Source organism: Mus caroli, chromosome 3 (genome assembly GCF_900094665.2).
Source record: "Mus caroli chromosome 3, CAROLI_EIJ_v1.1, whole genome shotgun sequence".
Classification (NCBI taxonomy): Eukaryota; Metazoa; Chordata; class Mammalia; order Rodentia; family Muridae; genus Mus; species Mus caroli.
Window position 1 is genome coordinate 100,124,863 of NC_034572.1, and position 25,055 is coordinate 100,149,917.

The window sequence follows — 25,055 nt, forward strand, 5'->3', positions numbered from 1 at the left end:
TGTAATGATACAATCTCAAAAAAAAAAAAAAAGAAAAATACTATTTTGAGATTCCATCACACCCACAGTCAACATGGCTACCATACAGAAAACAAATGACAAAAAATGCTGAGTGAAATGTGGGGGAAAGAGGAACCATTATACACTATTGGTATAAGGAACGCAAATTGGTACAGACATAATAGAACTCAATACATACGTTTCAGAAAAAGGTAAAAATAAAGCTAGACTATAACGTAGCCCAACCACTGGATATGTACCCAAAAGATTCACTCTTACTTCAAAGACATGGCCACTCACATCATTGAAATATTTCAAACAGCTTGAAAATAAAATTGTCCAGATATACATCAACTGATGAATAGATAATAAAAATGTGGTGCCTATAAGGGAATATTTTTAGGGAAACAGATGAAAGTGGGAAATAGACTAATTAACTTAGGCCCATAAAGATGAATGCCATGCTTTCTATCATATACAGGTTTCAGCTTTGGATTTTTAGATTTGCACATTTAACTTGCAATGTCTACAGAGGCCAGTAAGCTATAAATCACCTATTGGGAACAGGCCTTAAAAAGAGTTAGAACTCATATCACAGAACAAATATGTTATAGAAGTAAAGCGAGAAATTCTGCAAGAGGAAAGATTTAAACTAGGATGCAATGGGGGCATAAATGAGAGAAAATAATGTGTGTGTATGTCTGTGTGTGTATAAGGATCATTAAACAAAATTTAGGATGTATGAAAAACTGTCTGGAAATATATTACCTAATACACATGATTTTTCATAATAATTTTATTAATTATTTAAGAATTTAGCACCATAAACCTTTAGCACACCCATTTCTAAGTCTTCCCACCCTTGTGACCTTCCTTCCAAACAGAAGAGGAAGAAGAAGAGGAGGAGGAGGGAGAGAAGGATGGAGAAAAAGGAAGAGGAGGATGAGAAGGAGGAGAAAGAAGAGGAGGAGGAAGAGGAGGAGAAAGGAGGGGATGAGAAGGAGAAGGAAGAGGAGGAACAGTAGGAGAAAGATGAGGAGGAGGAGGAAGAAGAGGGGGAAATGGGTCCAATTTGTGTTGCCTATACTCTCACAGTGCATGGTCAACCTCCTGACAGCCAATACTAAAAGAAAACTTAATCCTTCCCCACCTGGACTCCCATCAGAATCCATCAGTTGGAGAGAGCTACACTTTAGTAACCTTAGCAATTTTTATGAGTTCTCTTCGGTGGTTTTCTGTTTAGGCTGTTACTTTTTTAAAGGGGTTGTGAAGGGGTGGGGGTAGGGGTTGTCATAGAAGCTTTCTATGTTCGTTTTTCTCAACTATAAGTCTAAAGTCATCAATACCATGGCAAAAGTAGCTTCATTGCCCTTTACAGTCAGTGGGAGCATTGGCCATGGACTTCCCACATGGTTTCTGGTGACAGCACAGACCATGGATTTCCACATGGTCTTCCACCTCAGCTCTCAGACATCAGACCATAGACATCAACACAGTCCTCTGCTGCTACACAGACCACAGACACCATCATAGTTCTTGACAGCACCACAGGCCAAGGGCATAATCATAGTTTCAGATGGCAGCACAGGACACTCACATTAACCCCCCCTCCCAACCCAAGAAACATGGCTTCAGGCAGCAGTAGAGACCAGGGATATCTACATGGCCTTCAGTGGTAGTAGGGGCCTTGGATAGCACAACAGATCCTTGCTGTATTTGGACCATGGACCCAGACATGACCCTCAGTGGCAGCAGGGAACATGGACATCAGCAAAGCCTCTGGATGTGGCCAGACCAGGGACATCTGAATAGTTTTCAGGCTAGAGACATCAACATAGTTCCCAGGTGCTTTAAGACCATGTACATTCTCATGAACCTTGAGCTTCAACAGGGCCCGGGGAAGCAGACCACAGATATCAAAGTAGCCTTTAGTGACAGCACAGACCAGAGAGGTCTTTCGAAGAGGTCCAATCCAGAAAATGAATAATTCTTCATCCTGGACATCTGTTCCTTACCAGGGCAATCATGCATCTGGGCAGCCTGTTGGGGGCTGAGGCAGAGTGCAAGCTCCAGGCTTTCTCTCATCCCTATCACTACCTTCACATCTCTACTTTCTCCTCCCTCCACTCTTTACTGTTCCATTCCTCTACCTTTCCCACCTCTCTATTGAATATTTGTTCATTGTAGCGGCATTGGAAACTAGAGTGTGTCATATAGTGTTTCACAGGTATGACATACATACATACATACATACATACATACATACATACATGTATACATACATACATCACAAAACACACACACACACACACACACACACACACACACACACCCACACCCACACACACACACACCATACTTTTTTTGTGTCAGTTCCTGGCTGTTGCCCAGCTCTCTGCCCTCGATGTGATGTCTGCCAACCTAAGGCTCCCCAGACTCGACCTTTATACTACAGCACTGCTGCCCCCCACTCTTTGTCCTCTAGCAGGGCAAGCAGTGTGGGCATCTGAAGCAGCTCCATGGTAGTGGCTGGTTGGCCTTTGGGCCTAGGGCTGACCCTATTGAGCAATGACCTATTTCTACAGGAGCCTCAGGCTGGCACATATCTCCCTGTGTTTTGTGCCATTAGCCCCATGGCTCATCAAGAATGACTTGTGCTTGTAGTCCAGGTATAGATTTATAATTCTCTGCCATCTTCCTTTCCACAATTTTGTGACTCCACATTTTAAAAATATCTTTTTTTTTGTAGTTCATTTTATTTATTTATTTATTTATTTATTTGTTTATTTATTTATTTATTGGTTTTTTGAGACAGGGTTTCTCTATAGCTCTGGCTGTCCTGGAACTCACTTTGTAGGCCAGGCTGGCCTCGAACTCAAAAGTCCGCCTGCCTCTGCCTCTCAAGTGCTGGGATTAAAGGTGTGTGCCACCACGCCTGGCAAAAATATCTTTTCATAAGACTTACTTCCCCCTCCCTACACACACTTAGTTGTTTTGGAACTATTGCTGGCCCTGCAGACTCCTTTTCTGCTTCTGTATCACCCCTCAGAACTTCCATGAGGCTCTCAGGTTCCTTGATCTCTGTGGCTTCTACTGACACTTTTTTTTTTTTTATCATTTCATTTATTTACATTGCAAATGTTGCCCCTTTCCTGGTCCCCCCTACAAGAGTTCTTCACTCCATCCTCCTTCCCCTTTGCCTTTGAGAGAGTGTTTCCCACCTCCCCACCCACCCACCACCCACCCACCCAAAGCTCACCCTGTCACCACATCCCCCTTCCCTGGTTCATCAAGTCTTTATAGGATTAGGCACATCCTCTTCCACTGAGGCTAGACAAGGCAGTCCTCTACTACCTATGAGCTGGGGTCCATGGACCAGCCCATGTATGCTCTTTGGTTGGTGGCTTAGTCTCTGTGAACTCTGAGGGGTCTGAGTTAGTTGATATGATTGTTCTTATGGAGTTGCAGTTTCCTTCAGCTTCTTTAATCCTTCCCCTAACTCTTCCATAGGGGTTTCCACTGACACTTTTGTGCTTTTCCTAAACAAATAATTTTTAAGAAAAATTTTAACTGAAATACTCCATGTTTGTGGATGATGTTTCCAGAAGCCATAGGTTAAATGAACAAAAATCCCAGTGCTAACCATGGGATATTTCCTATGGTTGTTAATCAGGAAGGCCTTGATAATCCCTGAACAATTCAGGCTATTCCCATTGCTCTTGCTCAAACACAAGAACTAGCTTGTTAGACCTTCTTGCTGAAGAAACTACACCCTGTGACTGTAGGGCACAGAGAAATCAAGTTGGAACTAAGCTGGAAGCTTCCACATTTCATATTGTGCTGTATGGGCTGCTGGTGAAGAAAAGCTATTCACTTTACAAGGTAGTAAATGTATATTTTAATACTGATCTGTCAGGCAAGATAATTTTATTGGTAATAGTGGGAAGTGACTATTATGGGGTTAACCAGTGATTCTTTGGTTGGATTTGAGGCCTGTTCTGCAGGAAGGACTTTATGTTTGGTATTTTAAAACTAATCAAGAGTTTGGAGAATCTATTTCTATCTTTTGCAAAATGGAAATGGTGTCAAATTGCCTTCTAAATGTTTATGTTTATAGTTATAAATTAGTTCAATTGTCAGGAATAATGAGTAAAACATTTTATCTAAAGTAGAAATCTGCTAGAAGGAATTGTAATCAGGATTAATTTCCCATTCATAAAGTTTTAAACCAAATTACGTTATAATTTTAACTTGGAGTCACTCTTAAGAACAGGAATAGACAGAATGTTTAGGAAGTATCCCTTAAAGAGGAAAAGTTCTTTAGGCACAGATTGTACATGCTGCATATAAAGCTTCCATAAAAGAAAACAGTTTTAAAGCAGCTAATAATTTCCAAGGGTTTCTAGTGTTTACTTTTCAATAAGAACATTCTTTCACGCCAGTCATGAAATGTCCACAAAATGAAAGAACGCTAGTATATGAACAGGTGGTTGTCCACACTGGGAACTGCCAAAAAGGCTATTAAGATTCAAGGTTATTTATGTTGGTCTACATGACCTTTTGAAGGAGACACGGTGTTATTTTGTCCATACAGGGCAGGAAAGGTTATGAGAGATCTAAGCAGCCAAATCTGCAGGGGAGATCTAGGAATAAAGTGATTAGTCACACACATCTGGCTTAAATCCAGACCACTTAGAAACCCTTATGATAAGTAAGCACTTGGGTGTTATAAAAAGCCATTTGAGGTTCTCCTGGAGCAGTACGGAAGAAACGATGGCCAAGCTACTTCTTGTCACTGGTAAGTCTGTAGTTAGAGCCAGACCGTTGGTTTTGCCGTGCATCCTTTCCTCTTAAGATCTCATAACCAGGGAACAGTCAGTGCATGACCTCTGGCATTTTTGTTTCTTCCTTCTCATTGCAAATTTTCTTTTCTCATACAATAAGTCTTTCTCTTGGTCTCTAAGCTCACATCACTGGCATGTTATGGTGCTAAAAGTAAGTCTCCTTGTCTTACTTTTTTCTGTCATCTCCAGCCATTCATTCCTTACTCAACTTCCTGCACCACTTGCCTTAAATTGATATGTTTATTTACTTTTCTGTAAATAGGAAATCGTTCCTTTGGAGATAAAACAAAAAGAAACAAACAAAAAAATCAGTAGCAATTGTCACAGAAATATGCAAGTTTTCTTTGCTCTGCTTTCTGCTGGATTATTTATTTTCCTTTATAATACTGCTGAGATGATGACGACATAACTGTCACTCCCAGACATTCGATAAGTGGTTGATTCAGTAGTTGTTTAGAGCCAATTCATGTCTAAAACTTACAAGCTGCTCTAAATTTGTACTTTAGAGACATTGTTATGCTTTAAAGCCTCTTTCAAAGGGATTCCAAAGCCTGGTATACAAAAGACGCTGAGATAAGTGGCCCAGTTCTCTTCACAGTGATTCAAACCTGTGGTCTCCATACTTAAGTGGCACAGGCAGGAGGTTCTCTAGGTCAAGGGCAGCATGGGCTATAGAGGGAGATAATGTCTTAAGAACGTTCTCTGCTGAAGCCAAGGAGAAGTATCTGGATGTATATCTTCTCTAGCAAAATTTCTCTGAAGATGTTACCAACGTGTTCCTCCAGTTTGACTCTCTGCTTTAGAGGATGCCTTCTCCGTTGAAGTACTGAGCTCATATCAGCTCTGGGAAGTGAGGCACATTTGATTCTTTGGTCACTGAGCACTGTGAATTTGGAGCAATTTCAGTCAGCCCTGATTCACACATAGTAGACTTCACATTTACAAAAATTATGGCACAGAGTGTTCAAAAGGGTAGAGACCATTTTTTGACCAAGTGCTAAAGTGTAGATCAAAGAATGTTTACTGAAATGGTTACCACTTTACACAACTGCAAAGTTTCACTTGGGCTGTCATAACACATGGTAAGCAGGATGGATCACAAGGCTCTAGAGTTATATCCTAGAAGATTCAGGCAACTGCTTCACAATAACTATCTGTTTTCTCTGTCTAGGTCTGGCTCTTCTGCTGAATGCTCAGCTGGGTAAGTCGCTGGTTCTATGTTGTACTTTTGACAAAACAGTTAGTTACCATAAAACTTAAATATCTTAATTTACATACTGTCTGGTTAATAAAATTAAGTAAAATACATTCCAGTATTGTTACATTTGGAAAAATGTACCAGGAGATAAAACATATTAGAGAAAGAGAGATGGGTTTGCATTATGGGGGAGTAGACTTTAGCTCAGCTGCTATTGCTGGTTTCTGAAAGTTGACAACCTATGAGTTTATAATTCTTACCCACTAGTCTTTCTGAGACTATGGCTTCCTGAACTATGGGCATTTTTGTTTCAAGATCCCCAAATGTATTTTTACCATCTCTTGATTTCTGTGTAACAGTGCTCACAGTAGCCATCTATATTTGGAGATCAGGGCTCTGAGGCAGGTAGGGAAACAGAAACAGAATCCCAACTGTTCTCACAGTTCAGTACCCAATATACCAGACCATCATACTTATTCCTGATCACCACAGGGTCTGCCTACAATCTGATATGCTACTTCACCAACTGGGCCCAGTATCGGCCAGGTCTGGGGAGCTTCAAGCCTGATGACATTAACCCCTGCCTGTGTACTCACCTGATCTATGCCTTTGCTGGGATGCAGAACAATGAGATCACCACCATAGAATGGAATGATGTTACTCTCTATAAAGCTTTCAATGACTTGAAAAACAGGTAAAAGAAAGGGGCAAATAGATATCTAAGTTATATCTTTTGGACCAATAGTTACTACCATCATTGATTCTGAAGATGTTATTCATAACCAACAGATTTGTGATATGTAACAATTCAATGCCTAACCTGTCTGTCCATCTATCTATCTGTCTATCTGTCTGTCTATCTGTCTATCTGTCTATCTGTCTATCTGTCTATCTGTCTATCTGTCTATCTGTCTATCTGTCTATCTGTCTATCTGTCTATCTATCTATCTATCTATCTATCTATCTATCTATCTATCTATCTATCTATCTATCTATCAACTATCTATCTATCTATCTATCTATCTATCTATCTATCTATCTATCTATCTATCTTCTATCTACTTATCTATGTAACTTTACCTATTATAAAATTAATTGTAAGAATTTGTATAATGTATTCAAATCATACTATCCTCTTTCCAAATCCTCCCAGATGCTCCCCCTTTTTCTACCTATGCAACCTAGTGTTCTTGTTTTTGTTTTAAAGCCAGTGAATATAATTTGTGTTATCCATATATTTTGGGGTACATGGGTATCCACTGCAGTAAGGTTTAATAAGGTTTACCTATTAGGAATCCCACCCTACAAGAAAATAGACGCTCCCAGAGGCTATCAATCTGCACTAGTTGCTTCAGATAAGAATGGAACCTCTTGCCAATCTTCCCTCTCCTTGATAATATTCTGTCTGGCCTGAGGTTGTGGATATGTTGGTGAATGCTGTTATAATTGCTGTGAATTCATATGCATAACTTCTCTGTTGTATCTGAAAAACACCTTTCTTGTAATTTACTTTCTTGTTTGTTTCCTACAGTCTTTCTACCCTCTCTTCTGTGATTATTCTGTTTCATTTTTGGCCTGATCCATGTGATAAAATACATACATGACATTATCACCAGGGCCAAGAAGTTCTGCACAGACACTTCCTTCTTACTGTTTTTTTTTTTTTTTTTNTTAACCACATGCATGCATTGATGTTCTGAATAAGTACAAATTGTAGTGTGGTTCATGCTAAAACAGCAAATATTCTTCACACATTTTTATGATAAAATATTTTAAATAAACTTCTAATGCTTTTCAAAATACTAAACAGTGCTATGAATTATAGAAACAGTGTTTAAAGATGAGCTCTTGAACTTTTGCTTCCTATTTCATTAAAGTTTATATTTGTTGAACAACATCTCCTTAATCCTTCCTTCCACTTCTTTATATATATATATTTTGATTTTTTCTGTTTCTTTTTTCTCCCTTTTAATTATTAGATATTTTCTTTATTTACATTTCAAATTTTATCCCCTTTCCTCATTTCCCCTCCCAAACTTCCAAACTGATTTCCAGAGTGGTTGTACCCCATTTTTTATTTTTTTGAGACAGGGTTTCTCTGTATAGCCCTGGCTGTCCTGGAATTCACTCTGTAGACCAGGCTGGCTTCGAACTCAGAAATCTGCCTGCCTCTGCCTCCCGAGTGCTGGGATTAAAGGTGTGTACCACCACTGCCCGGCTGTACCCCATTTGTAATAGGGTTATTTGTTTCTCTAGAGTCTAATTTCTTGAGTTCTTTGTATATATTGGATATTAGCTCTCTATCGGATGTAGGATTGGTAAAGATCTTTTCCCCATCTGTTGGCTGCTGTTTTGTCCTACTGACTGTCTTTTGCCTTACAGAAGTTTTCAGTTTTGCGAGGTCCCTTTTGTCAAGTCTTGATCTTACAGCATATACTATTGGTGTCCTGTTCAGAAAAATTTCCCCTGTGCCCATGTGTTCGAGGTTCTTCTTCACTTTCTTTTCTACTAGTTTCAGTGTATCTGGTTTTATGTGGATGTCCTTGATCTACTTGGACTTGAGCTGACATTCCGTTGAACCAGCTCCATTTGTTAAAAATGATGTCTTTCTTCTCACTGCATGGTTTTAGCTCCTTTGTCAAAAATTAAATGACCATAGGTGTATGGGTTCATTTCTGGGTCTTCAATTCTATTCCATTTATCTACCTGCATATCTCTGTACCAGTACCATGGAAGTTTTATCACTATGGCTCTGTTGTACAGCTTGAGGTGAGGGATGGTGATTCCACCAGAGGTTCTTTTATTGTTGAGAATAGTTTTTGCTATCCTAGGTTTTTTGTTATTCTAGATGAATTTGCAAATTGCCCTTTCTAGTACTTGAAGTCCTAGCCAGAGCAATTAGACAACAAAAGGAGATCAGAGGGATACAATGAGCACTTTGAGATTTAGTAAAGTTTCGTTTATGAATGTGGGTACTCTTGCATTAGGAGCAGAGATGTTCAGAATTGAGAGATCTTCTTGTAGATCTTTCCTTTGATGAGTATGAAGTGTCCTTCCTTATCCTTTTTGATGACTTTTGGTTGAAAGTTGATTTTACTTGATATTAGAATGGCTACTCCAGCTTGTTTCCTGGGACCATTTGCTTGGAAAATTGCTTTATAGCCTTTTACTCTGAGGTTGTGTTTCCTGTATGCAGCAAAATGCTGGGTCCTATTTACATATCCAGTCTGTTTTTTTATGTCTTTTTATTGGGGAATTGAATCCATTGATTTTAAGAGATAGTCAGGAATAGTGCTTGTTGTTCCCTGTTATTTTTGATGTTAATTTTATGTTTGTGTAGCTATTTTCTTTTGGGGTTTTTGAAAGAGTACTTTCTTGCTTTTTCTAGGGTGTACTTTCCCTCCTTGTGTTGGAGTTTTCCATCTATTATTTCTGTAGGTCTGGATTTGTGGAATGATATTATGTAAATTTTTATCATGGAATATCTTGGTTTCTCTATCTATGGTAATTAAGAGTTTTGCTGGATATAGTGGCCTGGGCTGGCATTTGTGGTCTCATAGGGTTTGTATAACATCTGCTCAGGATCTTCTAGCTCTTATAGACTCTGGTGAGAAGTCTTGTGTAATTTTGATATGTCTGCCTTTAGACATTTCCCCCTTACTTCTTTTAATATTCTTTCGTTGTTTTGTGCATTTGGTGTTTTGATTATTATGTGACAGGAGGAATTTCTTTTGTGTTCCAATTTATTTGTAGTTCTGTAAGCCTCTTGCATGTTTATGGGCATATCTTTCTTTAGTTAGGGAAGAGTTCTTCTATAATTTTGTTGAAGGTATTTACTGGCCATTTAAGTTGGGAATCTTCATTCCCTTCTATACCTATTATCCTTATGTTTGGTATTCTCATTGTGTCCTGGATTTTCTGAATGTTTTGGGTTAGATCCTTTTTGCATTTTGCTTTTTCTTTGACTTTTGTGTCAATGTTTTCTATGGTATCTTCTGCACCTGAGACTCTCTCTTCTATCTCTTGTATTCTGTTGGTGATACTTGCATCTATGACTTCCAAGCTCTTTCCTAGGTTTTCTATCTCCAGGGTTGTTTCCCTTTGTGATTTCTTTGTTTCCATTTCCATTTTTAGATCCTGGAAGGTTTTGTTCAATTCCTGCACCTGTTTGGTTGTTTTCCTCTATTTTTCTTATTGGGATTTTTGTGTTTCCTCTTTTAGGGCTTCTAGCTGTTTACCTGTGTTCTTCTGTATTTCTTTAAGGGAGTTACTTATGTGCTTCTTAAAGCCCTCTATTATCATCATGAGATGTGATTTTAAATCAGAGTCTTGCTTTTCTAGTGTGTTGGAGTATCCAGGGCTCACTGTGGTGGGAGAACTGGTTTCTAATGATGCCAAGTAGACTTGTTTTTTTTTTTTTTTTTGTTGTTGTTGTTGCTCATGTTCTTTCCCTTGCCTTCTTTGACATCTGGTTATCTCTGGTGTTATCTAGTCTTGCTGTTTCTGACTGTTGCATGTTCCTCCTGAAAGTCCATGTGTCAGTACTCCTGGGAGACCAGTTCTCTCCTGGAGGAATTTGGGTATGAAGAGCTGTGGTACAGGGTCAGCTCTGGGGTGCAGATGGAAATTGGAAGGATCCTGTCCCTGGATATTCCTTGGTTCCTGTGTCCTAATGGCTCTGGGTGGGTCCCTCTTGGACCAGGAATTTGTGCAGTAGTGGTTGTCTTACCTGGTCTTACAGTTATGTCAGTACTCCTGTGAGACCAGCTCTCTCCTGAAGGTATTTGGGTATGGAGTGCTGTGGCACAGAGTCAGCTCTGGGTACTCTGTTTATTTTTATATTTGACCTTTTATACTGTCCTAGATTTCTTGAATGTTTTGTGTCAGAAACTCTTTAGATTTAACATTTTTTGGCCTATGTATTTATCTTTTTAATTATATTTTCAATGCCTGAGATTTTCCCTTCCATCTCTCATATTCTGTTCATGATACTTGTTTCTGTAGTTCCTGTTTGTTTATCCTATTTTCAGAATTCCCTCAGTTTTTGTTTTCTTTATTGCTTCTATTTCCATTTTCTGATCTTGAACTGTTTTATTCAAATTCTTCCACTGTTTGCTTTTTTGGGCTTTCTTTAAGATATTTATTCATTTCTTCCAGTTTTTTATTTGTCTTTTCCTCAATTTCTTTAACAGATTTATTCATTTCCCCTTGGGGATCTTTATCATTTTCATTAAGTTGGTTTTATGGTTGTTTTTTGTGCTTTAGCTGTGTTAGAATATTCTGTACTTTCCATAGTAGGATAGCTTGGCTCTGATGGGGATGCTTTATCCTGGCTGTTTTGATTGTGTTCTTACAGTGGCACTCAGGATTATGATTTGGAGATAATTATAGCTCTAGGTGATAATTTCTGAGTTTGTCTTTATTCGGTGTGTGTTTTTCCTCTTGATTTCTGTATCCTCTCTGGTCTTCTGGCTGGAGTGGCCTGTGGTTGAGTAGATGTTGCTTACTCAAGTTGAAGCCTGGAGTTCTGGTGTCAGGTATGACCTCTGGTCCAGCCAGTGGTCCTCATCAGATTTTGGATGCTGGATATGGTGATGGAGGTGTATGTCATGACTGGGAGGGACTAGGATACAGGGCACTGAGTAGGAACAATGCTGTGGTGGGTGGACTATCTGTTGTTTTGGTGGTTACTATGTCCTCTGGTATATCAGGATGCCTCCTCTGGAGTTAGGGGCTGGGATATGGTAACAAGTAGGGCAAGTAGCCACGGGCTTGACAAACACTGAGAAAGTGGGGCAGCATACACACAACCAGCCTACCTGGGATTCTGGTGGATAGCATGGCTTCTGGTGTGGCATGATGAAACCAGAGTTGTGGTTTGAGAATATGATGACAAATGGAGGAAGGACAGTTGGAGGAAGTCAGGCACTGAGGGAATGTAAGTGGTCTGTGTGGAGAGCATTTTCTAGGTGCTGTTGTGGCTTCTGGTCTCAACTCAAAATCTTGTGCACCAAATAAAACTTCATGTGGCAAGAGTGCGTTACAGTGTATTAAATCACTGGTCAAAACAGTCCCTAACCAATTCCCTCAATCATAGGCTATTACTAAGGCTGTTGGTTATTTTCTATAGTGTAATGATAAGGCTCTATTTCTGAGTACACCATCACATATATCATAAAATATGGAGAAATTATACTGGTGTCAAACTAGAATGTTCACCTCTACCTCCTAGCATTTGTGATGTTGGAAGGTACTCTAAGGTATTCTGCATGCTACCCAAAGAGAAAGGTAGCCATTGATATCACCCAGCTACAAATCCTGTGATCTACATATTATGTTCTTTTTCTATTGCCTTTATGGATTTGCTGTGTAGTAGCTTTAATTTTATATAATTTCATTGCCCCCTTTTCACTTGTTACCTGTGTTTGCAGTGATACTCCAATTATCTTATATTAGTTAAATGAAGGATAAAATATGATTATGCTTAAGCAGCATTTAACATTTTACATGAGGAAAGGACATTGAGCCAATTATGCTTTTTAAGTTATATGTAGTACAAATATTGCTAGCAATAAATCCAACAATTATATAACTCTGATTTCTATGCATATCCCTGATCTTATTTATGGTGATAATACAAAGAGCTTTTGTAAACAAAGTTTCAGTAGCGGAAAAAATAGCTCAAATAACTCAAGTAAATAATACCACATCAGTCCTACCATGAATAATTTGAGCAAGCTCAATATCATAAACAGAAATGATATTTTAAATGTCAGGAGACATAAATTTAAAAATTTCTCTGTTGCTTTATAGGAACAGCAAACTGAAAACCCTCCTGGCAATTGGAGGCTGGAACTTTGGAACTGCTCCGTAAGTTCTCTCTAGAAAACCACTCATTAATTTAGCATAATCCATGTCCTTTTATACTTCAAAATTCCAGATGGATATTACGAAGATCTATTAAATGATTTTTTTACTTAATAAATTACCACATCAGATCATCAATACTTATCAGAAGATTTTAGATTAGCTACTGTGACATTTATATGGATAATTTTGGATGGATGTTTTGGGACACCATCTTCTGAGCTTTAGCTCCCTACTTCAGAAAAAAAAAATCTTAAAATATATAAAAGCTGCAAGGTCTAGTGAAGGTCCTGTATATCTTTTGTCTGTCTTTTCAAGAAAGAAAAATGAGACCATGTATATGAAATAAGACTTATTTGAGTATATAGGAACTGGGGGCTTATTTGAAGACAGAATGATCTGAACTGTTAGTTGGGTATTCAAAACAACAAAGGCATTTTAGGAAAATGTTTGAACTGGGAGTTGGGAAGAATAGCAAAATAAAGTGAATGCTGAGGTACTGTGGCTGGTAAGAGTATTGATTGCAAAGAGAAACCAGAATAGCCCTGGAATACACTTTAGTTTTCAGTCAGGTCCTGGTCAAGGACTGTGAGGCAGAAATTGAACTCTAAACTATTTTTATTCCAGTGTGTTCAGAACATCAAGGCCTTACTCTGACTTTTTTGGTTTCCCTCAGTTTCACTACCATGGTTTCCACTTCTCAGAACCGCCAGGTCTTCATTACTTCAGTCATCAAATTCCTGCGTCAGTATGGGTTTGATGGACTGGACTTGGACTGGGAATACCCAGGCTCACGTGGGAGCCCTCCTCAGGACAAGCATCTCTTCACTGTCCTGGTGAAGGTGAGGAAACCATGAAAAGATGTTAGCCCTATAATATTCAAAGTCTATTTTTTTTTCAATGAGGACCAGGTGCTTGCACAATAAAACCAAACATGACTTTAGAATTATAGATTTGGATTCTTAGCATAAGAAAGTTCATTAGATATCATGATGTCCTTGAACAATCTATATGCTGCACATTACTTTCCATGCTGTTTTCAGAACCACATTTTACTTTATCTTGACATTTACTAAATAATATAGGTTCCTTAAGCATTATGACCTTTATTTTACAGATAAATAACTAAGGTACTAAAAGGGCAAGAGTAATTTGGACATCACATAGCTGGAATCATAAATACCTGTGATGTCTGTTAGAGTCATTGGTTAGCATCATTGCACAAAAGTTGCCTACTGTTATTGAGTAATCTATGCTCTGTCGTAGTTATTGGGAATAGGTTAAAACCAAGAGTAAGGCAGAGTCTTGACTAAAGAACACACATCTTAGCTGGAGAACTGAAACATAAGCCGCAACTGTAGCACATTTTGATAAATGCTGTGATAAAATACACAAAATCTAAGGTCTACAGAATCCAAAAGCAAATACAGAGTCACCTAATTCTTCCCTTTGGCAGGGTCACAAGGATCTTTCTAGGTAAAGTGAGGCTTTTGACTCCTTTGGTCCTCCTTTCACAGTTCCTCATCCCATGTTTCCTCCCCCTTGCCTCTGAGAGGGTGCTCCCCTCCCCAGGCAGGCCTTCCCCTTCCCCAGGGGCCTCAAGTCTCTCGAGGTTTAAAATCAGTTTCTCCCACTGAGGTCAGACAAGGCAGATCTCCAGTACATATGTGCCAAGGGCCTCAGACTGGTCAGTGTATGCTTCTGGTTGGTGGCATACTCTCTGGGAGCTTCCGGGGAGGGGGCTAGGTTAGTTGAGACTGCTGCTCTTCCTATGGAGTTTCTCTCCCTTTCAGCTTCTTCAGTCCTTCCCCTAATTTAACAATAGCAGTGCCTGACTTTAGTCCAATGGTTGAGTGTAAGTATCTGTAGCTGTCTCAGTCAGCTCCTGGTAGGGTCTCTCTGAGGACATCAATATGAGGTTCCTGTCTGTAAGCACATCATAGCATAGTAGTAGTGTCAGGCCTTGGTGATCGCCCATGAGATGGATTGCAAACTGGGCCAGTCATTTCCTTCATTCTCTTCTCCATTTTTGTCCCTGTAGTTCATTCAGATAGGAACACTTCTGGGTCAAAAATTTTGACTGTGGGCTAGTTACTGTTTCTCCACTTGAGGCCCTGTCTATCTGATGGAGGCAGACTCTTTGAGTTCCCTCTCCCCAATGTTGGGCATTGAGGTGGCTCTCAATGAGTCCTGAGAGTCTCTTACCTCTTGGATCTCTGGTACTTTCCAGAGGGTCCCACAACACCCCCCCCCCCAAAGCTGCTTATTTCTATTTATTCTCTTGGGCATGGTTTCTCTTCTGTCCTCCCATGTTTGATCCTGTTCCCCTCCCCCAACTCCTAGGACCTTCCCTACCTTTTGCTTCCATGATTATTTCCTTCTCCCATCTAAGTGGAATTGAAGCCTCCTCACTTGGGCCTTTCTACTTGTTACACTTCTTACAGTCTGTAGGTTGTATCCTAGGTATTTGGTAGTTTTGGCTAGTATCAACTTATCAGTGAGTACATAACATGTGTGGACTTTTGGGTCAGAGTTACCTCATTCAGGATGATATTTTCTAGTTACATTTATTCGCCTGCAAAATTCATGATGTCTTCATTTCTAACAGCTGAATAGTATTCCATTGTGTAAATGAACCACATTCTTCTGCACATTCTTCTGGCTGTTATAAATAAGGCTACTATGAGTGTAATGGAGCACATGTCCTTGTGGTATGGTGGAGTGTTATTTGGGTATATGCCCAAGAGTGGTATAGCTGGGTCTTCAGGTAGAACTATTTCCAGTTTTCTCAGGAACCTCCAGATTGGTTTCCAGAGTGGTAGTACCAGTTTGCAATCTCTCCAGCAATGGAGGAGTGTTCCTCTTTCTCCACATTCTTACTAACATGTGCTGTTACCTGAGTTTTTGGTCTTAGCTATTCTGATTTGTGTAAGGTGGAATCTCAGGGTCATTTTACTTTCATTTCCCTGATGACTAAGGACTTTTTAACATTTCTTTAAGTGCTTCTCAGCCATTTGAGATTCCTCTGTTGTTAATTCTCTGTTTAGCTCTATACCACATTTTTAAAATTTTGATTTGGTTTGGCTTTGTGGAGGTTAGCTTCTTGAGTTCTTTATATGTTTTGGATATTAGCCCTCTATCAGAGGTGGGGTTAGTGAAGAATTTTTTTCCTAATCTCTTGGTTGCCAATTTGTCCTATTGACTATGTCCTTTGCCTTACGGAAGCTTTTCAGTTTCATGAAGTCCCATTTATCAATGACTCTTGATTTTAGAGACTGAGTCATTGGAGTTCTGTTTAGGAAATTTCCCCTCGTGCCAACGAGTTCAAGATTCACTTTCTCTCATTAGATTCAGTGTATCTGATTTTATATTGAGGTCCTTGATCCACTTGGACTTGAAGAATTATGCTGGAATTTAATGGGAATTGCCCTGATTCTGTAGATAGATTTTGGTAGGATTGCCATTTTTTACTATGTTAATCCCACCCCCAATGAGCACAGGAGATCTTTCCATCTTCTGAGGTCTTCTTCGACTTCTTTCTTGAGAGACTTGAAGTTATTGTAATACAGATTTTTTACTTGTTTGGCTAGAGTTTCCCCAAGATATTTTATATTACTTGTGACTGTTGTGATGGGTACTATTTTCCTAATTTCTTTCTCAGCCCATTTATCATTTACATAAAGGAAGGGAACTGATTTGTTTGAGTTAATTTTATATCCAGTCACTTTGCTGAAGTTGTTTATCAGCTGAGAAGTTTGGTGATATTTCAATGACCTTTCCATTGGTGAGAGTGGGGTATTGAAGGCTCCTACTATCAATGTGTGGAGTTCAATGTTTTATTTAATCTTTAATAATGTTTCTTTCATTAATGTGGATGCCCTTGTGTTTGGGATTCCCCTAATATTCAGAATTGAGATATTCAGAATATTCAGAATTGAGACCTCATCTTGGTAGATTTTTGGTTTAGTGTTATGAAGTATCCTTCTTCATCTCTTCTGAAGTGGAAGAAGAGATGCTTAAATTTGTTCTTTTTCATGGAATATCTTGGTTCTCCTTCTATGGTGATTGAAAGTTTTGCTAGGTATTGTAGCCTGTCCTGACAGATGTCATCACCTAGGCTCTAGAAGACATCTGCCCAGGATCTTCTGGGATTTAAAGTCTCTGTTGAGATGTCATATGTAATTCTGATAGGTCTGCCTGCATATGCTACTTGGCCTTTTTTTCATATTTTAATATTCTTTCTTTGTTCTGCCCATTTAACACTTTGATTATTTTTTATGTAGTAGGTAGATTTTATTTTCTGGCTCACTGTATTTGTTGTTGTTCTGTAAGCTTCTTGTACATTTATAGGGACATTTTTTTAGGTTAGAGAAATTTTCTCCTACCAGTTTGTTGAACATATTTTCTGTGACTTTGAGCGAGCAATCTCCTTCTATTTCTATTCTTAGTATTCTTAGGTTTGGTCTTTTCATAGTGTCTCAAGTTTTCTAGATGTTTTTCATTATGAACGTTTTAGATTTTGCATTTTAAACTGATGCATCAATTTCTTGTATCATTTGTGCCTGAGATTCTCTCCTCCATCTCTTGTATTATGTCGTTGACTGCATCTTTAGTTCCTGTTTTAAGATTGTCTCAGTTTGTGTTTTCTCTATTGCTTCTATTCACATTTTAAGGTCTTGAACAGTTTTATTCATTTCCTTCACCTATTTGATTATATTCTCCTGTATTTCTTCAAGGGATGTATTGATTTCCTCTTTAAAGAGCTCTATCTACTTTATAAAATTGGATTTAAGTCTTTTCTTTGCTTCAGTTGTGCTAGGATATCGAGGTCTTGCTGTAGCTGATCTATGGTGGTGCCATATTGCCCTTGTTATTGTAGTTGATTGTGTTCTTACACTGGACTTAAAGCATCTTTAACCATTTCTTTGTCCTTGATGTTGGCTTAATAGTTCTTTATTAAAGCAGGACTCCTTGGGAGGTGGAGGAAAACCTAGGCTTGGACCTGACAATGGACGCTGAGGTCCATTGTCATGCTGCGTATCTCTACTGACTGTGCTCCAGGTGAACCTGACAGGCAGGGGATTGGTGTGGAACAGTCTGACCTAGATGTTTCTGGGGCATTCTTGGAAGGCAGGCAATGGAACTTGGGGAAGAGTGTGCAGGTCACCTCTGCTGTCTCTTCCCCAGGTCAACCATGGCAACACTCATAAAGAAAATGCTTAATTGGGGCTATTTTACAGTTTCAAATGTTTAGTCCATTATTGTCCTGGAAGGAAACATAGCAGTGTGTATGCAGGCATGGGTGCTGGAGAAGGCACTGAAATTTCTACATCTTGATTCCTAGGTAGCAGGGAAAGCCTGGGTGCTACATTGGACATATCTTGAAGATAGGATATCTCAAAGCCCCCTTTTCCACACTTCCTCTAACAAAGTCCCACAAACTCCACATAGGCCATACATCTTAATGGTGCCACTTTCTATGTGCAAAGCATTCAAACATCTGAGTCTATGGGGCCATACCTATTAGAACCACCACATACAGAATGTAGGTGAATTAACATCTGACACTGAATTGGACCTGTTGCCCAGCCATTCCCACCTTCTCCATTGGCTAATTCATCAATTCATTGAATGAAATGTCTATGTTGTAAGGAGTATGGAAGCAACTTTCTAAATCACTAAAAGCTATATAAGAGTACTGCAGAAAATGTATCTTCAAAATGATGTGATACAAGTGAGCTCTGACTGGTCATCTGAGATCTTGGATTCCATTAACTTTCTGTGGAACTCTGGTGTCAATTTCCTAACTCCCACACATAAAACATAGCTGTAATTTTTAAATTTATACCATCGATATTGATTTTATTAGGATATGATAGACTGAAGTCAGACAAAATAGCTGAAAGTACTTTGGAGAAGAAAGATACTTTGTAAACATGTATTTATTATTATTTAAATAGCTGAAATTAACTTCAAGAATGCTTGAATTATTTTGTAGGAAATGCGTGAAGCTTTTGAGCAGGAGGCTATTGAGAGCAACAGGCCCAGATTGATGGTTACTGCTGCTGTAGCTGGTGGAATTTCCAATATCCAGGCTGGCTATGAGATCCCTGAACTTTCTAAGTGAGTGGTGCCCTTATCCTAAACTTCTGTGAGAACCTTTCAAGTACATATTCTTGAGATGTCTTGTGCTCAAAGACTTGTCTGCACACTTGCTGTGGAAAAGGCATCTTTGCTTGCGTAGATGTGAAAAACAGTTATCAGAAATAATTTTAAATCTTACTACCTCTCAGGTACCTGGATTTCATCCATGTCATGACATATGACCTCCATGGCTCCTGGGAGGGCTACACTGGGGAGAATAGTCCTCTTTACAAATACCCTACTGAGACTGGTAGCAATGCCTACCTCAATGTGGTAAGACCCTACAGAAATGCACACTGGGGAAGGGGTTATAAATCATATAGAAAATCAGGCTCCAGATTAATGCAAGTTCAGATGCTAATTTATTTAGGTAAATAGCTTAAGTTATTGGGCATGTCTATAATTTCACCCCAAAATTTTGAAAAATAAACTACCAATAAGTAAATCCACTCATTATGAACAGTATAATTTGCCTGGATCCTAACACAGACCACTGACTAGTCAGGTCCTGTGTCTAACCTGCTGCCATTACAGGATTATATCATGAACTATTGGAAGAACAATGGAGCCCCAGCTGAGAAGCTCATTGTTGGATTCCCAGAGTATGGACACACCTTCATCCTGAGAAACCCCTCTGATAATGGAATTGGTGCCCCTACCTCTGGTGATGGCCCTGCTGGGCCCTATACCAGACAGGCTGGGTTCTGGGCCTACTATGAGGTCAGTATATTGGCTGTATAGTACTCTGTGAATTATGTACCCTAAATTATGCACACACACATATGTATATGTATATGCATATGTATATGTATATGTATATGTATATGTATATGTATATGTATATGTATATGTATATGTATATGTATATGTATATGTATACATATATAGAGAAGAAACCTATCAGAATGTTGCAGTCCTGCATGGCTTTTTCCAGTTAGTGAGATCTCTGTGTCTTTCTTTATGTTTTGCTTCTCCATGTTGTGTATNTGTATATGTATATGTATATGTATATGTATATGTATATGTATATGTATATGTATATGTATATGTATATGTATATGTATATGTATATGTATATGTATATATATATATCCATTCTACCTTACTTTTTCCTCTGTTGAGTCTTTATTAGATATTTTCTTTATTTATATTTCAAACATCATCCCCTTTCCTTGTTTTTCCTCTGAAACCACCCTATCCTACACCCCTCCCCTTGCTCACCAACCCATCTACTCCCCTTTCCCTGTCCTGGTGTTCCCCTACACTGGGGCATTGAGCCTTCACAGGACCAATGGCCTCTAATTTCATTGATGTTCAACAAGGCCACCCTCTGCTACATATGTGGCTGAAGCCGTGGATCCCTCCATGTGTACTCTTTGGTTGGTGGTTTAGTCCCTGGGAGCTCTGGGAGTACTGGTTGGTTCACATTGTTGTTCCTCCTATGGGGCTGCAAACCCTTCAGCTCCTTGTGTCCTTTCTCTAGCTCTTCCATTGGGTACCCTGTGCTCAGTCCAATGGTTGCCTGAGAGCATTTACTTCTGTATTTGTCAGGCACTGGCAGAGATTCTCAAGCGACAACTATATCAGGCTCCTGTCAGCAAGCACTTCTTGGCATCCAAAATAGTATCTGGTTTTGGTAACTTTATATGGGTTGAATCCACAGTTGGGGCAGTCTCTGAATGGCCATTCCATCAGTCTCTGCTCCATATATTGTCTCTGTATCTCCTCCCATGGGTATTTTGTTCCCCCTTCTAAGAAGGATGGAAGTATCCACAGTTTGGTCTTCCTTCTTATTGAGTTTCATGTGGTCTGTGAATTGTATCTTGGATATTCTGAGCTTCTGGGCTATTATCCACTTGTCAGTGAGTGCATACCACATGTGTTCTTTTATGATTTGGTTACCTCACTCAGGATGATATTTTCTAGTTCCATCCCTTTGCCTAAGAATTTCATGAAGTCATTGTTTTTAATAGCTGAATAGTACTCTATTGTGTAAAAGTACCACATTTTCTGTATTCATTCCTCTGTGGAGGGACATCTGGGTTCTTTCCAGCTTCTGGCTATTATAAATAAGGCTGCTATGAACATAGTAGAATATGTGTTCTTATTACATGTTGGAGCATAAGCCCAGGAATGGTATATCTGGGATCTCAGGTAGTACTATGTCCAATTTTCTGAGGAACTGCCAGACTGATTTCCAGAGTGGTTGTAGCATCTTACAATCCCACCAACAATGGAGAAGTGCTCCTCTTTCTCCACATCCTCACCAGCATCTGCTGTCACCTGAGATTTTGATCTTACTCATTCTGATTGGTGTGAGATGGAATCTCAGACTTGGGATGTGATAAAGTGGGGGTGATAGAGCATGTACTTATCTAATATGACAAGTTCTGGGTCTCATCTCAATCACTGCAAAGAGAAAATAACTCTTTTACTTTCTACAAACAAAACTGAATTGTAAAATTCAGGTAACCCTAACTGGGGATATGAATGGAAAGAAGATAATGTGTTTTCTCTTTAATGGGGTTAATATTTAAAGGGTTTGATTCTCTTGACATTCAAAGATTTGCACCTTTCTGAGAAATGGAGCCACTGAGGTCTGGGATGCCTCCCAAGAAGTGCCCTATGCCTATAAGGCCAACGAGTGGCTTGGCTATGACAATATCAAGAGCTTCAGTGTTAAGGTAAGGCCAGCTCCTTGGATTTGCTGCCATAACAGACCCAAGGCTCAGGAAATCAAAGGAACCTTCTACCCTCTACTCTTAAACAGGCTCAGTGGCTTAAGCAGAACAATTTTGGAGGTGCCATGATCTGGGCCATTGACCTTGATGACTTCACTGGCTCTTTCTGTGATCAGGGAAAATTTCCTCTGACTTCTACTTTGAACAAAGCCCTTGGTATATCCACTGAAGGTAAATGACTGCATTAGTGTCCTGTGCGTGTGTCTGTGTGTATGTATGTATATATGTGTGTGTAAATAATATCTGCTTATTAATTTAAAGGCAGTCTTGGCATTCTCACTCCTATTGTCTTGGGGTATTCTTCCCATTTCAGTCTGTTGTACTTGTCCAGGTGACAGAAAAGTTATTGACATTCCCTAAGTCCTAATTTCTAAGGGAATTATGGAAAACCAAGCTTATCTTTGGAGTGTGTGAGATCAGATTTTCTAGGATTTCAAGGTTTGTAAGAGTCAGAAGAAATTGTGCTTACTTTTTTACATACAACTTTCTCTCTCTCTCTCTCTCTCTCTCTCTCTCTCTCTCTCTCTCTCTCTCTCTCTCTCTCTCTCTCTCTCTCTCTCTCTCTGTCTCTCTCTCTCTCTCTCTCTCTCTCTCTCTCTCTCTCTCTCTCTGTTCCTTATTCAATGTCTTGCTTAGGCTTCTGGGGATAATTAACAGGAAGCTTTGCCTGTACTCTTATATATCCAGTCCATCACTCAGGGAATATTTCAACCTTCCTACCTGTTCCCATGTTTTTCTTTCAGAGGTATTTATAGTCATATCTTAAAAATATCTGCTTTTGCATATTAGGTCTTTCTTGAATGCCTTAAATAGCAAAGGAGAGAACAAGATAATTCTGGCATGCATTCACATTACATCTTTTCTTAGTTCCTACTATGTCTTAACAGCCTCTTCAGTTGTGAGACTGCAGCTAATTGCATCCATATTCTGGCTATAATGCACATAGTTTACTTTACTTCCACTGCTGCATCAAGCCCACCCATTGACTCACTCTACTTGTATGTTTCAGGTTGCACAGCTCCTGATGTGCCTTCTGAGCCAGTGACTACTCCTCCAGGAAGTGGGAGTGGGGGTGGAAGCTCCGGAGGAAGCTCTGGAGGTAGTGGATTCTGTGCCGACAAAGCAGATGGCCTCTACCCTGTGGCAGATGACAGAAATGCTTTCTGGCACTGCATCAATGGAATCACATACCAGCAGCATTGTCAAGCAGGGCTTGTTTTTGATACCAGCTGTAATTGCTGCAACTGGCCATGAACCTAATGCCATTCTTCCAGAAATTTCTGCACTCTCCTTTACTCCTCACCAAAAGTAACTAGCTTTCCTTTAACCTTATGCAATAAAATTGGTAGCCAAAACATGGGTATTCTTGATTTTTCATAGTTTTGTTGAAAACTTTTCTTCACTTAGAAATACCAGCTATGTATGGGTTGGAGAGAGAGAGAGAGAGAGAGAGAGAGAGAGAGAGAGAGAGAGAGAGAAATTGTGGATCCAACCACCATACATTTTTCTACTGTGGAAGATATTTGATGTTTGGTGATGAATCAGTAGTCTAGGAACCATTATCAAGGACTCTGTAGTATTTGCAATGCTGCTGGGATTGCTGAGGAATAAAATCCACAACTTTCTGTTAATCTTGCTGGGGATCTGGAACTGTTTTAGTAATACTGAAATTAGAAGCAGTGGCTAGATATGTGCTATGGACTGTGTAGCATGAAGTACCTGCCCAGCAAAGAAGCTTACAAGAGTCTTTATCAGCAGTGTCAAACTGACTCCTAGTGACTTAGTGCCTTTCCAGAACTTCAGCAGGAATACTTCTTTCTGCAGTATATAGCAATTGACACAAAGACCTGCAACTAGTCAAGGCACAGAGAATAAGAAACTTTGGAACACTTAACCCTAAATAAGACATGTATGTCATACCCCTTCTCCTCCTAAGGCTCAGGGCTCATCACAGAAGGGGTTTTCAAAAGATTATAGGAGCCAGAGGCAGAGGATAAATACAAGGAAACTGTTTTCTGAACACTACAGAGCAGTTGTAGGTACACACGAATTCACAACAGTTGTGACAGTATACATAAGAACTCCAAAAGGTCAAACCAGACAAATACCACCATTGAGAGGAAAGTAGCCCATGAAGTTCCACCCCTAGCTGAGATGCTATTGATAAATGATAGGGTTTAGAAGACAGACAGTCAGTTTTCTTTAAAAGTGTCACACAACTCAAGAATATACAAGCAGCACAAATTAGTTTCAATGAGTTTGCAAACATGAGAACACAAAATTGGGTAGATAAGAAAATGGTGGATTTGGGAGGAGATAGGGGAGGAAGTGAATATGATCAAAATATAGTTTAAAAATTCTCAAATAGATAATTAACAAAAGAGATGAGGGTGTAGAGAAAAGAGAGCCCTCTCATTTACTGACAGCTGCAGTCACTATTCCTGAATTGACATTCACTTGTCACAGTACCTTGTCCTCATTTGTATGTTGTGTTGTAGTAAAATGACTTTAATATTTGCCTTACTGATCCTTCTTAATTATGTAGTTCAGTTTATTGATACTGGTCAAACATCACTACCATTCTTTTTCACCTCAAAGAATTTGAACTCCATACAAAAACCAAACCAAAACAATCCATTAACCACTGCTCCAGTATATCTGCTGCATTCCTTCCTAAAACAACCTCAGTAACCACCAGTTTATTCTCTTCTGTGATCGTGACTACTCTAAAAATTCTAATATTGACTAAACCTTACAGTGTTGCCATTTTGTGATCTACTTTGGTCATTTAGCATAATGTTTCATCTATGTTTGTGACATTCAGAGTATCCCTTTCTAAACCTAAAGAACATTCCAGTCTAAGTACACAATACAGAATATTTATCAACTCACCCATGATAGATACTTGTTCCTTCCATGTTTTAGTTACTGTAGGCAATACTGCTATGAACACAAGAGTTCAAATATTTCTTTAACTAACTATTATTAATTTCTTTTATTTTGATACTTTCTAGTTATTATCTGATTTTTTAGCCACTCTACTGGGTATGAAGGAATAACCTGTTTTTTTTTAATTTTTAATATTTTTATTACATATTTTCCTCAATTACATTTCCAATGCTATCCCAAAAGTCCCCCATACCGCCCCCCACTTCCCTACCCACCATTCCCATTCTTTTGGCCCTGGCATTCCCCTATATTGGGGCATATAAAGTTTGCAAGTCCAATGGGCCTCTCTTTCCAGTGATGGCCGAATAGGCC

At 39.2% G+C, this 25,055-nt stretch overlaps 1 protein-coding gene across 1 annotated transcript; it reads left to right on the forward strand.

Moving 5' to 3' along the window:
* The first annotated feature begins 4,764 nt into the window (after positions 1–4,764).
* On the forward strand, positions 4,765–23,151 carry LOC110290865 (acidic mammalian chitinase). Its single transcript, XM_021157712.1, has 11 exons — positions 4,765–4,798; positions 6,016–6,045; positions 6,535–6,736; positions 12,856–12,912; positions 13,586–13,751; positions 18,908–19,032; positions 19,203–19,326; positions 19,588–19,773; positions 21,618–21,737; positions 21,824–21,965; positions 22,804–23,151. The coding sequence occupies exons 1-11, from the start codon at positions 4,774–4,776 to the stop codon at positions 23,046–23,048; spliced, it is 1,422 nt and encodes a 473-aa protein (XP_021013371.1). The 5' UTR covers positions 4,765–4,773; the 3' UTR covers positions 23,049–23,151.
* The last annotated feature ends 1,904 nt before the right edge of the window (positions 23,152–25,055 follow it).